This window comes from Marmota monax, unplaced genomic scaffold (assembly GCF_021218885.2).
Source record: "Marmota monax isolate L192 unplaced genomic scaffold, Marmota_monax_Labrador192_F-V1.1 WCK01_AAM20220418_F8-fsc00014, whole genome shotgun sequence".
Taxonomy (NCBI): Eukaryota; Metazoa; Chordata; class Mammalia; order Rodentia; family Sciuridae; genus Marmota; species Marmota monax.
The window spans coordinates 11231268-11246653 of record NW_026695222.1 but is presented as its reverse complement, the minus strand read 5'-3'; the positions used below and the strand labels follow the sequence as shown (position 1 = coordinate 11246653).

The 15386-nt window shown below is 49.0% G+C and overlaps 1 protein-coding gene across 1 annotated transcript; it reads right to left on the bottom strand.

Annotated features, from left to right (window-relative positions):
• Positions 1-581: 581 nt before the first annotated feature.
• Positions 582-14314, bottom strand: LOC124085371 (signal-regulatory protein beta-1). The gene is made up of 7 exons (XM_046432996.2): positions 14023-14314; positions 13099-13413; positions 11867-12187; positions 8344-8655; positions 4613-4939; positions 3471-3580; positions 582-1490 (listed from the first exon to the last, which is right to left on the bottom strand). Exons 1-6 carry the CDS (start codon positions 14084-14086, stop codon positions 3474-3476), a joined length of 1446 nt encoding a protein of 481 aa, XP_046288952.1. The 5' UTR covers positions 14087-14314; the 3' UTR covers positions 582-1490; positions 3471-3473.
• Positions 14315-15386: the final 1072 nt, after the last annotated feature.

The following is a 15386-nucleotide window of genomic DNA, read 5'->3' as shown; positions in this document are numbered from 1 at the left end:
TTATGGGTGAAAAAATAAAAAATCATAAATTAAAAGTCATCTAAAACTAAATATATACTTGATATATATAAGATCATATATAATAATATATATAAATGACACACACACATATATATATCAATTTTCCCCAAATTAGTATAGAAATTCAATGCAATCAAATCATAATTCTAAGTGTCATGAAACCTGACAACATTATTCTAAAATGCTTTTGGGCTAAGAATAGCCATGAGAAATGTGAACAAGAAAAAGTAGAATGGTTTGCTTAAAAGAGCAAAATTTAAAGCTCTTCTAACACAGTGTAATGTTGACAGAGATGGACAAGGAGATTCATGGAATTAAGTGCTCATCAAAAGAAACTCAGATTTAGAGAAAATTGATATATGGCAAAGGTGGCAGCAGATATATCACGGAGGATTGGAGAATTCATTCTTGTAGAAAAATGTTAGATCCCTACTGCCTGTGACTAATGCGTGCGTATACACACACACACACACACACACACACACACACACTCACCAGAAAAAATATGGCTAGATTAAAGACAATATCAAAAGAGCACAACTGGAGCAAAGACTCTAAAATTTTATTTTGTATGACAAAAAACTCAAATCCTACCAACACTGTGACTTTGTGCGCTACACTAGAGGAACGAGAGGGACTCTTACATGTGCCCAAGGAAACAAACCTAAGAATGTCTGTACAGACAAGGTTATACCAGTAAAAACATTGACGATAGCTTCAATATCCATTTCAGAAGAATAGTCAATGAATTGTGCCTGTTCTGGCAACAGAAAACCACAGATCAGTGGACATTAATAACAGAGTTACATAAATCCACACAATGAATCCACAAACTGGGTTAAGAATAAAAATGCTGTGTGTGATAGACTAGCATCTAGGTAAAACTTGAAACATGCAAAATAACACTGTACATGGCTTAAGGATTTATATGTCTGTTGTAAAAATCATAAAATCAGAGAATGAACATCAAATTTAGGACAAAGTTTTTTTTTTAAAAAAAGAAACTAAACAACATAATGGCAAAATGTTAATATTTTGTGAAGATAATTTGGTAGGTCCAGGGATATTTTATATTTCATTTTTATACACTTGAGAACAGATAAATGCTTACTCAACAGACAGTAACTTCAAATTCCATATGTGTTAAAATCCTACTTTGTGGAAGCCCTGAGTCAAGGTGAAATCTCTGAATATTAAGGCTGCTCATGACCAAGGGCAGGGGGACATGTATTTTCTTGGTCAATTGGATCCTCTTGGATAGATGCAGAGTCAATCTGAAGTCCAGCTCATTAGGACTGAGCCTTTCCCAAGTCCCCTGACCCAAGTCCATCCCTGCCCAGCTCCAAAATTTTGAGGGAAGGAACATGGGAAGGTGTGCAGAGGGAGCATTCTGTGGCAGGGGTGGCAGAGGAAAGAGCGGGGCCTGAGGTCACTTCCGGGTCCTTGGAGCTGCTTCTGTCCATTTGGACCTGTCAGAGAGGGTAGATGGCAACGGATCAAAGAGGATGCAGGAGCTGTTGGTGGAAATCATTAATTCATCCGTTTGTTTGCTCATTATGTACTGAATCCACAAATATTTATTGAGCACCTACTATGTGGCAGGTACTCTGCTTGGCCTGAGTTCAGCTGCAGATCAGGAAAAAAGTCCCTACCAACTACATCCCGACCCTTCTGTGGGTTCTGAACTCTCTCTCCCATGCCCTCCTTCATCATTGCTACCAGTCAGAACCTTCACATCTTTAGAGTATGTTCTATGAGTTGATGTACCGTCCTTCGAGAAAAGGAGGACAGTAAAACACATGTCCCTGCAATGACCCTCTCCATCCCCAAGAACCCAGCCAAGTGAAAGGAACAATGAGGGTGAGTCTGCTCTGGAAGGTCCAGACACACATTACCTAGAGGGTCACTGGCCTCTCTGCTGGATGCTGGGAATCGGGGCAAGTTCCTGTTGTCTATAGAAAGCTGAGTGGTGGCCGTACGAGGAATAGAGCAAGAGAAGCAAACAAGTGACGTCACTGCCTTTGCAACCTAACTCCTCAAATCCCTCTTGCTGTGGTAACAGGCAGAATGGGGGGCACTGTTGAGAGAACAAGGGCTACTTGTCCAGATGGTACCGGACAAGGTGCTTCAAGAGGCAGCCGTGCTTATCTTTTCTCTTTTTGTGGGGGGCTGGAAGGGGAGGGACCCCAGGGTTGCTCTACCACCTCTTTATTTTTTATTTTGAGGCAGGGTTTCTTTAAGCTCTTGAGGCTGGCCTCAACCTTGTGACCCTCTTGCCTCAGCCTCCTGAGTAGCAGAGATTACAGGTGTGGTGACACTATTTTCTGGTGATGTACCATGTAGGAGAGAGATGATGTTTGTCCAGCCTATGGCCACCAGACTTTCTGGAGTAGTGTCATGAGGGACAGAGGTGCTACATGGCAAAGCACTGTAAGGGACAGAGGTGCCATCTGTCTGGCCCATTGCCCCTTGACCTTCCTTATAGCATGTTTTTTTTTCAATAAATCTCCTGTGTCACATGCCTTCTCTGGGTGCTTCCTTGGGTCTCTCAGACCCTCCCCCACTGCCCTGACGTAACTGGGCCACGGACAGTTGAGTAGATTGTAGCAATATCTGCCTGGTTCATTTCAAAGATACAGCACATGAAAACTGAAATATATCACAGAGTATGGGGGACTCTCTGGAGATGGGGTCTTGACATTCATTGCACCCCCACACTCTGGACTCCCACCTCCAGGGTCCTAGAACATAACTTGAAAATCTTCCAACTCCAAGGCACTATACAATGCATGGTTAGTTGGAAGCCTCTGAGAATCCCAAAAGACATTTGGAGAAAATAAGGGAGTTTATGACCTTTTCTTGAGGCTGATCACATCTGTGGACACTCTTGTGGGCACCCTGTGTGACTGATATGGTTTAGATATGAGGTGACACCCAAATGCTCATGTGAGAGACGATGCAAGAAGGTTCAGAGGAGAAATGACTGGGTTAGGAGAGCCTTAGTCTAATTAGCGCATTAATAGACTTGAATGGATTATCTGGGTGATGACCGTAGGCAGATAGGTGTGGCTGGAGGAGGTGGGTCGCTGGTGGACATGCCTTGGTGTGTATATGAGGTCCCTGGGGAGCCAGGCTTAGTCTCTCTCTGCTTCTTGATTATCAAGTCCTGAGCCCCGTTCCTCCTCCACGCCTCTCTGCCAAGATGTTCTGCCTCCCCTCAGGCCAAGAGCAACGGAGTCAGCCATCTCTGGACTGAGACCTCTGAAACCATGAGTCCCAAATAAACTCTTCCTCCTCTGAGATTGTTCTTGTCAAGTCTTTTGGACACAGCAGTGAAAAAGCTGACTAAAATGGTGACTTTGTACCCTTGCCCTGAATTTCTCCTATGCTAGCCCATAACTGTGCCCCTGACCTGTCTCCCTGGGGACTAAGGCCCACCCCAAACTCACCTGTCACAGTTTCCACCACCTACAGACGTAGGAGACCGTGAAACTCACCAACAGCAGCACCTTGACACCCAAGAGGAAAGCCACAAAGGTAAGGGTGGACGTCCCTGGACCTAAACGCCACAAAGCAGAAGAAGCCATTGAATGGGGCTTTATGAGTCTGAATATCTCTGAGGTCAGGCAACCAGGAAGTTCCAGAGCCAGCAAGTTGTACCCAATTCCTCGTACCAAACCTGACAGTTTGCTCTCTTGGAAAGGAAAGGTGATTTTGACCTCTGAGGCTCACCTTGGATTTGGCCCAATAAATGCTGATTTGAGTATCTGACATCCACCAGTCAATGTGCCAGGCTCTCGGGGTACAAATCCAAGTTCAGTGCATGCCATTGAGCCCTTGGGGTCATTTATCATACCATTTGCTATTATCATAGGAAGCTGGTCTCATCGGCAACATTTCATAGATGAGTGAACTGAGTCTCAGAGATCATTGACTCACTTGCCTACGTTTACACAGCTACCATCACTGGAAACCATTTAAAAATAATTCTACCCTAATTCAAGTAGTAATAATAGAAGCCGGCTTTATTGCAGACATTCGTGTAGATTATGCATATATTAACTTATTTAAACCTTGTAAGGACTCTGTGAATTAGGATGTTTCCTTAGGCCCTATCTACAGATGAGCAAACTGAGCCCAGAGGAGTCTGTATCTGTGCAATAATTAATTGGAAGAGCTGGTTCTGTCATTGGAGCAGACATCATGCAGTGCCCAGGTGAGGTTGTTCAAGCAAGTCTTATAGAACAACGTCCAGCAAGCTCACCTCCATGTCAGATAGACTATTTTAACCAAGAGTCTTGCTGACAGCCAACTCAAAGTCACCAGTAAAAGAGCACTAACTTACACCCTCTCCAGGGTCTTTTTGCAAGGTTTTGCTGGAAGACCACTCTCTGCACAGAAATGAAAGAAACTTGCAGGATGGCCACAGCCAAAGGAAGCCACTGGCTAGAAACTGATTATTCTAGAAGTCAGACTTCTACTCTGACAAGACCTCAATGATGATCCAGCTCCATTTCCTCCCAGTGCCTTCTGGAATCCACTCCGGAGACAAAGGTGACCCAGTTGCAGGTAAGAGAAGAGGTTCACTGACCTGGGCTCCCAGAGGGCTCGCGTTTGGGATGGGACGCTGTGGACAGGATGAGGCTGGCCTGGACAGCAGGCTGTTGCTGGTGTTGCACCCTGCAGGTGACCAGCCACTCGGACCTCTGCCTCGACACGTTCACCAAGTGCAAGCTTTCCAAGGTGAAGGAGCCATCGCTGTTCAGCTTGGGCGTGGGCTGATCAGTCCTTTTGAGTGCGTGGCAGTGTTCCAGCCAGGTGAGGTGTGTCTCCTGGGGATAGAATCTCTGCACATGGCAGGTAACAGCCACCAAGCCGGAGGGAGTCGAAGACTGGGACACTGTCACTGTAGGGGGAACTGACAAAACCCAGAGAGAGTAGACAATTACCGTGGGAATTCCTCTGGCAGGTCCCTGGGGGTGGGGTCATTTGTCCCGGAGAAAGCCCTTGGGTGGTACAATTTGAAGGAGCTGAGAGCTTCTGATCCCAAAATATCATTTCCTCATTCTCAACCTCCAAGATCTATCAAGTTCTATCAGTGATGCTGGGAATGGGTCAGGACTGCCACAGAGAAGGTCCTGAGTATTGGTAAATGGGTGGGTGCATGCATAAAAAAAATGCATGACAGAATGGATGTCTGAATGTGTGAGGGAATGCATGTTTGGATGGATGGATGGATGGAAGAAAGAAAGAATAAATGGTATTGGTGAAAGCCATTCCAATCTTTCTTTTCCACATTGGCCATTAAAGATGAAAAGATGAGGTATGAAAGTCACTTAAGAATCTACAAATCAGTCAACTCACTCTCTATGACTAGACAATTCTAAGATTTGAAGGTTCAGAGCCACTAGATGTCTTTGAGTCCAAGATACTAAGATTGTAATAGGAAGGAAATTCAGTTTGGGAAAGGAACTTGCTCAGGGTTATAGTTGGTACAGCTGGAATTACACCAGAGAAGGAGTGTTTTGCCATTGTGCTATCCTGATGCCCAAACTATAACGCAATTAAGATTCTGATAATAGGATCTAAAGGCTTCTAGAATTTTTTTCCACCATATTTTCACCTATGCAATAGAAGGTATTCACAAAAGGGAACCTTAGGCTATTCTGGAATCCGATAAAATATGACCCATCTCAGTAGATTTGGAACGCTCACCCAGCACCATCCAACTGTGACAGGCTGGGTGTTGTAGATTAGGAACCTTGAGCTGCCACCAATAGCCAACATCACCTTGTGTGGTTCATTTTCCTGTGTTTCCAAGACTGAAATTTTGAAATTTCTAATACTCATGGGTCTATTTAAGACGGATGTCAGCTCTTGGTCTAGGGTAGAGAGTAAGTCCTTGGGTGGTACAATTTGAAGGAGCTGAGAGTGTCTGATCCCAAAATATCATTTCCTCATTCTCACCCTCCAAGACCTATCAAGTTCTATCAGTGATGCCGCTAATGGGTCACACAACCAAGGAAGACCCTGTCCTGAAGCTTACTATCTGCTCTGTGTCCCCATTTGGTGCTCAGGCCCAGCACAGGGACTCTCACCAAGCAAAGAGCAAGACTTGGGAGGGAAGCCCAGGATGTGAAGGTCTGGTGGTGTGGGTGGTACCCATGGGGAACAGGCTAGGGTGAGTGTCACCAAGCAACCCATTTCTTCTGGTGGCATGGTGTCCAGGGCATTTTGGGGAGGATAGAGGCCTGGACGCAGCTGAGGACACTGCTCCCGTGTACTGACTGGCTTTGTCTGAGGCAGCATCCGTGGGTGTTCTTATTTAATCCTCACAAAACCAAATGTGGTGAACACAGAAAGCCACTTGATGTCGTGAAAAAAAGACAAAGAAAAACACACTTAGAAGGAGCCCATACAAAATCAGGCTCCCATTTCATAGAAATGGTCAAAAAGGAATTGGCTGAACTTCATCTTGAAAAACCACTTAAATTATAAAAATAATTTGTGTTTTAAATAAATATAGCATATCACTGCAACTATGCACCAACTCTCGAAGGAATAAGAAAACTGCTATAATGTCTTATCCAAAACTTAAACTAGAGGACCAACAAATCCTTCATTTCAAATTCACATTCACAGCACCATCATTATAAGATGATTTTGGAAAATGATTCGAAATGATTCGAGGGTTCTATCAGTTTTCAGAGGGGCCTCTTTTAATCAAAGCGTTCTCTCCCGAAGTGCCCACAGCACCATTATCATCAGAGACTTTCTTCTTCTTCTTCTTCTTTCATTTATAGCTTTGCCTGTGATCCCAGCACATCTCCGGGATCATTTGCGTCAAATTCTTGAAATACCACTTTTGTAGGATCTCCCAATTCACTGTGCCCTGGAAGTGGATTCTCTTTGCCTGGTACGGTCTGCTGTTGCCACACATCAATCAAGGCAGGGCTCACTTCCAGCAGGAGGGGCTTCCTGATGGTATGGTGTCCCAGGTGTGGGATCACACAGGTGTCAAGATGCCCACACTGCACAGTAAACTGCTTACCAGCCCCTCCAACTCACTGAGTCTCACAGCAGGACTCAGTCCACCCACCTCCACAAACTGCTGGCCTCTGAGTGGAGTTGTATCTCCAGCTCCCAAAACTCCTTCTCATGCCTCTGCCTGGGGTTTCTCTTTAACCAGGAAAAGCCACCTAGCCCACGAAGGCACGTCCCAGCCTCCTCTCCATCACGGGACAGTTCTAGGCACAGTCTACACTACTTCTCAGAGGGTCCCCAGTGGCACTGCCCTCCAGGCACCCACAGGAATATCTAGCCCAGTAACTCACCATTTCTCGCCTATTCTCCTAACCCATCTCTCTTCCCAACCCTCAGAATCACCTCCCAGCCCTCTGCCCCCAGATCTCAGATTCAGACTCTGCTTTCAGGGAAATCTAAAATAAAGACAACCACAGATAGAGATAATGTCCTTGAAACCCAACTCAAGAAAGGGGTGTGGCCACAGCTCATTTTAAAGGAAGCAGTTATTTGGGGACATTTGTATCTTCTGTGATTTTTGGTTCTCTGCACAATTGCCCTAGCTCCAGGAGATTATATAATAAGTACTCAGGTAAGAGGAGTCTCTAAAAGATCTTTTTCTGTCACTCAGCCAAAGACGGCAAAGCTGACAGAACATAGGAACAGCAGGCAAACCCGCAGCTGGTTAGGATGGCAGAGCCAGAAGCCTGTATTCATGCCCAAGGCTCCTCACTCACCAGCTTGGTAACCTCAGGGCACCCTCGCTTCTTTGTTCCAGCCCAAGAAAATAAAAGAAAATTAGATTAAAAAAATTTTAGACCCATATCCAGGTAAGAGTTAGTCATCTAAAGACATCATATTCTAACAAATTTGTAAGTTTGCAAATCCCTTCAAATCCTCTTCCTATAAGGTGATAATGATAAAATTAAGTCCCCAGAAAATAAATAGATGTTCTGTCTCCATTCTACACATGAGAGGAGTGAGTTCTGAGTCCAGAGGATGTGTAAGTCAGCTGGATGCTCGTGCCTGGCTCGGCTCGCTGCAGGGGACCTTCCACCTTGTTAGAGGTGGTTAGCATCCTTCCTGCAAGGAGAGACTCCCAATAATTAAAAGCAACACCCATTGCCCCTTCTGAGAGGTTCCTGTGAATAAAGCACCCTGTGAAGTACTTTACAGGTGTTTCACAGAATTTCTGCCACAACCTAGTAAGACCATTCGCCAAAGAAGAAACTGATGCTCAGAGAAGTCCACAGCCCAACTCTGCCCTGACTCAGTCATCTGGCAAAGATAAAGACTTACTGCGAAGGTACTGGTCCAAGTTGATGGTTTTCTGGAACACCGTTGTCAGCTTGTGCTTGACGTGGCAGAGGACCTCAGAGTTCATGTCATCCAACTGCAGAGGGACGAGCACACTGCTGGTCACATTGTAGGTGTCTCCACTGGCGAGGATGACGGTCTTGGATTGGGGGAGCTCGTGCTTGTTTTTGAGCCAGGTCACGCTGACCTGACGGGTGTGTAGTCCAGAGGATGTGTACATCAGCTGGATGCTGGTGCCTGGCTCGGCACGCTGCAGGGGGCCTTCCACCTTGTTAGAGATGGTTAGCATCCTTCCTGCAAGGAGAGTCTCCCGTGAGAGGGGCTCAGGTGCCTGAATCCCAGAGTGAAGGAGTCTTCTGCATCTCTGTGAAGAGGCCCATACTTCCTCTTCCATGAGGCTTAAAAGCTGCCTTTTGATAGGAGCTAGCCTCGGAGGCTGAGAGTGGAGGCCAGGCGAGGAATCCACAAGGGATCACGCAGGTGTAAATAGGCCCACACTGCACAGAGGCCCACAAGGCACAGCAAACACCCACATCACACCCTGCCTACCAGCCCCTCCAACTCACTGAGTCCTCACAGCAGCCCAGTGGATACAGCTGTTACCATTCCCATTCTACAGATGAGGAAACCAAGGCCCAGACAAGCTAGGCAGCTTGTTCAAGATCCACAGCTCATCAGTGACAGAGCCAGAAGTTCTCAGCCAGCTAGTGTGGTCCCTGAGTCTATGCCCTCCATCCTCCCCTCAGTCCCTGAAAAGGTGAGACTCCTCTCACGGCTCCTGGGCAGGTCAAAGGAAGAGGTCAGGAGCACAGGCTTTGGTTTCTCAACCGCATTTGCATCCCCAACGCCTCCACAGGGTGAGGCTGAGCAACTCCACTCTCTGGCCTCAGTTTCCTCATCTGTAAAATGGGAGTGATTCTTAATTCTCAGAGTTAATCAATCAAGTAAAGGAGCTAGCATAGAATACGTGCACAGTAATCACTCTATACGTGGCAACTAGCAGAGTAGCATGTACTGTAAGTGGGCATCTGAGGAATTGTTATTGATAATCATATTTTTAATGTGAACAGAGAAAGAAAAGGCTCAGAGTAGGTCTTGACTCGCCCAAAAGCTTCACAGCAAACAGAACTGACATTGCAACCCAACAGAGCTGCCTCTACTTCTCCACAATTGGCTATTAACCGATGGCCTTTAATAGTGCCCGGGGTTCTGCCCCGCTCTGGGTTGAGCGCTACGGAGGCTGCAAATGCAAACAACCATTGCAGATCCCTGACCATGTGCTGCTTGGTCCAGATGCCACACAGGAGTCAGGGAAAGGAATCCTCAGCAGGTCTCCACCAGGCAGGGACAACAATTGTTACTGCACAATGAGGATACTCGGAAAGGAACCGCGCTTTGCCTGAGATCACAGGAATGGGCAGTGGCAGCCCTGCAAGGGGACACTGATCTGTCTGCTTCCAAAGTTCTGCCACTTCCAAAAATAAGAGCCAATCCCTGCTCCCAGGATGCAGAGAAGGTGAACCCAATAGAACTCAGGCTACGGGTTTCTAGAAGCCCCAGAGTTTAAGTATGCATTGTGGGAACCAAGGGGTACAGGCAGACATGACAGTTCAGAAGAAGTGAACATCAGAAATAGAGTATTTTAAATGGAGAGTTGAAAAGAGATTTAAGACAACACTGAAGCTGGCATTCTCAGCCAGGAGAGAGGAGAAAAGTATAGGAAAATCATATTTACGAATAGACTAACCTAAACCAGCACTAACCTAAGGCTCTCCCAGACCTGGGTCCCTCTGCTGCCCATCAGAGGATCAGATTTCCTAGTGAGGCTCCCAGAATACTGAGAGTGCTCTGTGAGCTGAACCAAGCAGGAACGGTTGACAGCGTGGGAGCTGCAAGGATACCGCCTTAAGGAACGAGATTTGGGGGAGGTTTGCAGAAGTAAAAGGTGTGTTCGTGCCAAGTAGAGAGAGGCCTGAATCCAGGCGAGGAAGGGGCTGCCCTTCCCACTGCAGGCCCTGGGGGACCACGCAGCTGCACAAGGCAGGGGTGTGATCAAAGTGATGGTCTCAGGGGCTTTGCCTTGCCGCAGTGGGACAGATATACCGTACACAGGTGAAGGAGAAAAAATTAGGAAAAAAATCAGTGAGTCAATAAAAAATAATAATAATGCAACTCTTTTCCCATCAGAAAGGACCATTTTGGAATTTTTCACCCAGACCTGAGTATTACTAGTGGGTGAACCTTTCCTTATGTCTGCAGGGCATCCAAAAAGGGGGGCAGGGCACAGAGAAATTTAAAGGTGGGTTTATTGCCCTGGAGAATTCTCGAAGCAGGCCCAGAAAAGCCAATCCTGCCAGGGAGAGAGAAAGCGGGTGGAAGCCTGCTCGGTGGAGAGGGGCTGGCTTCCCGCAGCGCCCTCCGCTCTGCCCTGTTCCCTGCCTGCGCTGCAGGGCGCAGCACCCAATAGGCAGCTCCGCTGTGGGGACGGTCTTTTCCCACCCGGTGAGGCTCGGCAGAGCTGTGAGCCCATTCGCTGGCTCGGCCCTGGCCCCAGGCCTGGTCCATCATCACACCACCCCCTCACCAAGCCCGCGCCCCAGCCAGCCCCCTCCAGGCCAGTAGTCCTTCTCCCAGGCCAGTTCTAGCGGGACCCAGGAAACTCTGCTCGCGCCGCTTTGACTCTGAACTGAGCGGGCAGCGACACCTGGTGGACGAAATGGTGTAAAGCCACAAAGAGTGAAAAATAGGGAGCAGAAACTGGGTTAGGTGTGGAGGAGACAGGATGAGGAGAGAGAAGGGAGGGAGAGGGAGATTCATACTGACTCCAGGTGAGAACCTAAGGGACACTCTTTCCCAGCGAAGGGGGTCAAGAATTCCTAGCCTCTCTTTAAAATTGACTTCTGGAAATTTCCAACAGAATCGGGGATCTGGAGCCCAGAGATCTGCCATCTCTGGCCGGCCTTCCTTCCTTCCTTCCTTCCTTCCTTCCTTCTTCCCTCCCTCCCTCCTTCCTTCCCTCCTTCCTCCCCTTCCTCCCTTCCTTCCCTCCCTCCCTCCTTTCTACTGGGGATTAAACCCAAGTGTGCTTTACCACTAAACTACCTCCCCAGACCTTTTTACTTTTTGAGACAGGGTCTCACTAAGTTGCTTAAAGCCTTGCTAAATTGTTGAAGCTGGCCTTGAACTTCTGATCCTCCTGCCTCAGCTTCCCGAGCCACTGGGGTTACAGGTGTGCGCCACTGTGCCGGGACAGCTCTGCCATTTCTTAGAGTCAAGTGTTAAGACAGAGAATTTTTTGATACAAAGACAGCATGAATGGGGAAGGGGACTTCCCTCCTTTTTCTTGATGGGGTGTTGGGCAGGGAGAGAGGAGTGCGATTTGGGGATGGATGTGAGAGTTTTAACACCAGTTAGGGCACCCTGCCTCCCTCCACCTTCACCCAGGGGCTGCCCTGAGTTCCAAGCCCCCCCGACCATGTTGTCCCCAGGGGCTGGGTGCACCTACCTTTCCCCCGGTTGGAAGCCTGCGCTCGCAGGGTGATGTTGGCCTGCATGGGGGGCTGCTCGTCCTGGACCACCCAGCAGGAAAACTCACTCCCGTTCAGCGTGACCTCTGCCTGCAGTGTGTCCTCCAGAGAGAATGTCCCATCTGGGTTTCTAGTGACCTGGGGGGACTCCACCGTGGGGATCTTGTGCCTGTTCTCCATCCAGATGAGCTTCACATCGGCGGGGTAGAAGTGGCTGGCGTGGCACGTGAGGTTCACTCTCTGATGCACCTGGATGCGAGTCCCGTCGGGGTCCATGGTGATCTTCAGGGTGGGGATGACTAGAGCGAGCAGCGAAAGAGGGAGCTGTTGAGGGGGGCCCCTGCCTGCTCGTCCCCTCCAGGTCTTCCCTTCCCAGGGGCCAATCTAAAATCTCTCACTCTCTTTTTAAAGAAATATTTTTTTCTTGTATCTCAATATTAGGCAAATCAGGTTAAATGTTACTTTCATTAATATGGGTGGAGGGGCGGGGCTGTCTGGCATATTCTTTTCAATAAGTTTGAAAATTTTCATATCATAAAATACAATTCTAAGAATGACTGAAAGACCGTGCCCATGAGGATAGGGTCTTGTTCCTCGCTCTGTCACAGCACTTAGAACAGGACCTGGCGTACAGTGGCTCCTCATGACTTATTGAATGAATAATAGTTAAAATCAAAAACAAAATAGCAATGAAATGAATAGAACACAGATATTCAGAAAGGGAAGTTGGGGCCAGACAATTGCAGAAAAAAAATCAGGCCACGGTAAACAAGTGAGTGCCAGGCATCGTTCTAGGTGTTTCATAAGGAATAACTCATTTAATCTTAAAAGGAACTTTACAAAGCAGGTCTTAATTTTATTCCCATTTTATGAGGAAACTGAGATATGCCCAAGGTCATACAACTTGTAAAGTGGCCTAGGGACAAAACCCAGACAGCTAGCCTCAGACACCCATGGTCTCCCATCATATATATGACTACATTTACTTATCTATTTATGCGCAGTGGTGGAGATTGAACCCAGGGCCTCCTGCATGCCAGGCAGTACTTGAACACTAAGCCACATCCCCTTGGAGCCTAGACTTATAATCCCTATACATGTCCATCAGGGATGGAAGGGAGGAATGTCCAGTTCCCATTTGTGAAATGGGCATTCAGGCAAAAACCCCCAAAGCCCATGCCACCCCCACCACACTCTACCACCCACTCACCTTGGAGCACTTCAGAGAGATTCAAGCTCATCTGCAGGGGCTCAGTGAGGTCCCCGTGGGTAACTTGGCAGGTGATCTGAGACAAGACCTCTTTTCCGGTCAGTGACACCAGTACCTTGCTGGTTACGAAGTACCTGCCTTTGTCATCGGTCATCTGAGACTGGGTTGAGGGTGGATGTTCATCACTGTCCTTCAGCCAGGTGACATTGAAGTTTGTGGAGCTGAAGGGGCCAGCAGTGCAGTTGAAAGGCACTGAATTTCCAGGGGTGGTCCTCTGAGATGGGCCCTTCAGGGAGATGACCGGCTGCTCCCCAGCTGCAAAAGAGAGGGGTTGTGGTGGCGTGCTGAGGGGGGACAGATCCAGGAGGCGATAGACACGCCCAGGACTCTGCACCCAACTGACTTCTCTCTCCCTCTTTTATTTGGGGGTAACCAGGGATTGAACTCAGGGGCACGCAACCACTGAGCCACATCCCCAACCCTATTTTGTACTTTATTTGGAGATAGGGCCTCGCTCTTGCTGAGGCTGGCTTTGAACTCGTGATCCTCCTGCCTCAGCCTCTCAAGGTGCTGGGATTACAGGCATGTGCCACTGCATCCGGCTCTTTCCCTCTTTCATTCCTGGCTTCCATCCTCTCTGACCCAGAGCTGGCATCGGGGACCCTGGGCTCCTCTTTTACCTCCAGCCCGGCCTCTCGTCCTGGGTCCCATGTTCCTCCCTTGACTCCCAGGCTCCCGCCATCTCCCTTTCCCACAGTCTCCACACTGAGAAAAAGATGCCAAATAGCCCCTGGCAGGCAGGGAACCAGCTCAGCCAGGTCCCAGCCTCAGCCTCCCCCTGGACACAAGCTGGCTCGATCTGGTAATCCTGGGGGGCCTCCCTGTCTGCTCTGAAGGCCTCCATGGACAGGACTCAGGACTCACCTGTGAGTCTCAGCAGGAAAGTGAGCAGGAGGGTGACCAGGGCCTGCCCAGGGGAGGCAGACATGGTGAGGTACCTGGCGTCCCTGACCTGTGCTGATGGCAGCCCTGGATGAGGCTCTGCAGGGATCCAAGAGCCACTGCTGGTCTCCTGCCAGCCTGGGACTACGTTATATTTCCCAGCTGCCCACTCCCAGCCAGACCTGGAGAAGTGGTCACTGTGGCAAAAGTCCCCATCCAAACCCCAAACCCACAGCTGCAGCAGTGTCTGCTGCCTGTGGCTGGGTGCTGACTCTTTCTGGTGCCCCGGGGGCCAGACTGGGGCAGGGCTGAGCTCCACTTTGAACCTCAAGGCCAGCTAGCTCTGTGTCCTCTGATATATAAGCTGTGGGGGCCCCTCTTCTGGAGACTTCTCCATAGTGGGACCACGGAGAGCCTTCTCTGTCCCAGGGATGGCTTCTGGAAATACAGAATGGATCGGATATGATCCCAGGAGGGTTGGTGACGTGAGCTGGGACGAATACAACCGAATGCAATGAAAACAGAGCAGGAACCCTGTAATGCCACCTCTGGCCTCTACTTAACTAGAGCATCACGACATGGACCGGGCATTTCCTCTTGCCTGGAATTGTCTAGTGGATTCCAAGCTGAGAAAAATGAATTTGAAGCGCAGCCAGAAATTTCCCTGCCCTGATGGAAGCATCTCTCCCTTGGTCTCTCTCCACCCCTTCTCCACTCTATCTGGCTTCCCAGGGCTTCCCCCTGGGATTGTTTGGGGCCTGTTTTCACCATGAAAACCTTTGCCAGGAAAATGCTGCCTTTGGTTCCCTGCTGTACCAGCAGCCAGGGCACTCCTGGGCACAAAGAATTCACTCCAAAATAATGAGGGGATCTTCAGGGCAAGGAGAGCTCAGGGCTGACGTGAAGCAGCCAGGCCCAGCCTGCTCCCGTCCCCCCAGCTCCTGTGGGGTGTACACTCAGCTAGTGCCAGGGGGAGGCTGAGAGGAGCTGTCATCCCGGGGGGGAGGGCTGTCCTGGAGGCCCCCCTCCCTCGCCACCCCTCCTAGCCAAGCGGGACAGAGGGGATGGGTGCCTGCTGGCGGAGGCGCCTCTGTCCCCAGGTGTCTCCTGCGGCAGACAGCGGGCTTGTGGATCTGTCTTCATGGCTCCCTGAGCAGGCGGAAAGGGGAAGTGAAAAGACACAGCCAAGCAGAGACAGGGTGGACTTCCTCCTCGCAGAGTGGCAAGGGGGCCCTCGGAGAGGCCTGCCCTGGATGAGGGTGGCCAAGCTTGGAGCCTCCTGTCTGCGGCCCATTCTGGAAGGCTGAGTGCTGGCCAGAAGGCCCAGAAGCAGAAGATGCAGCATG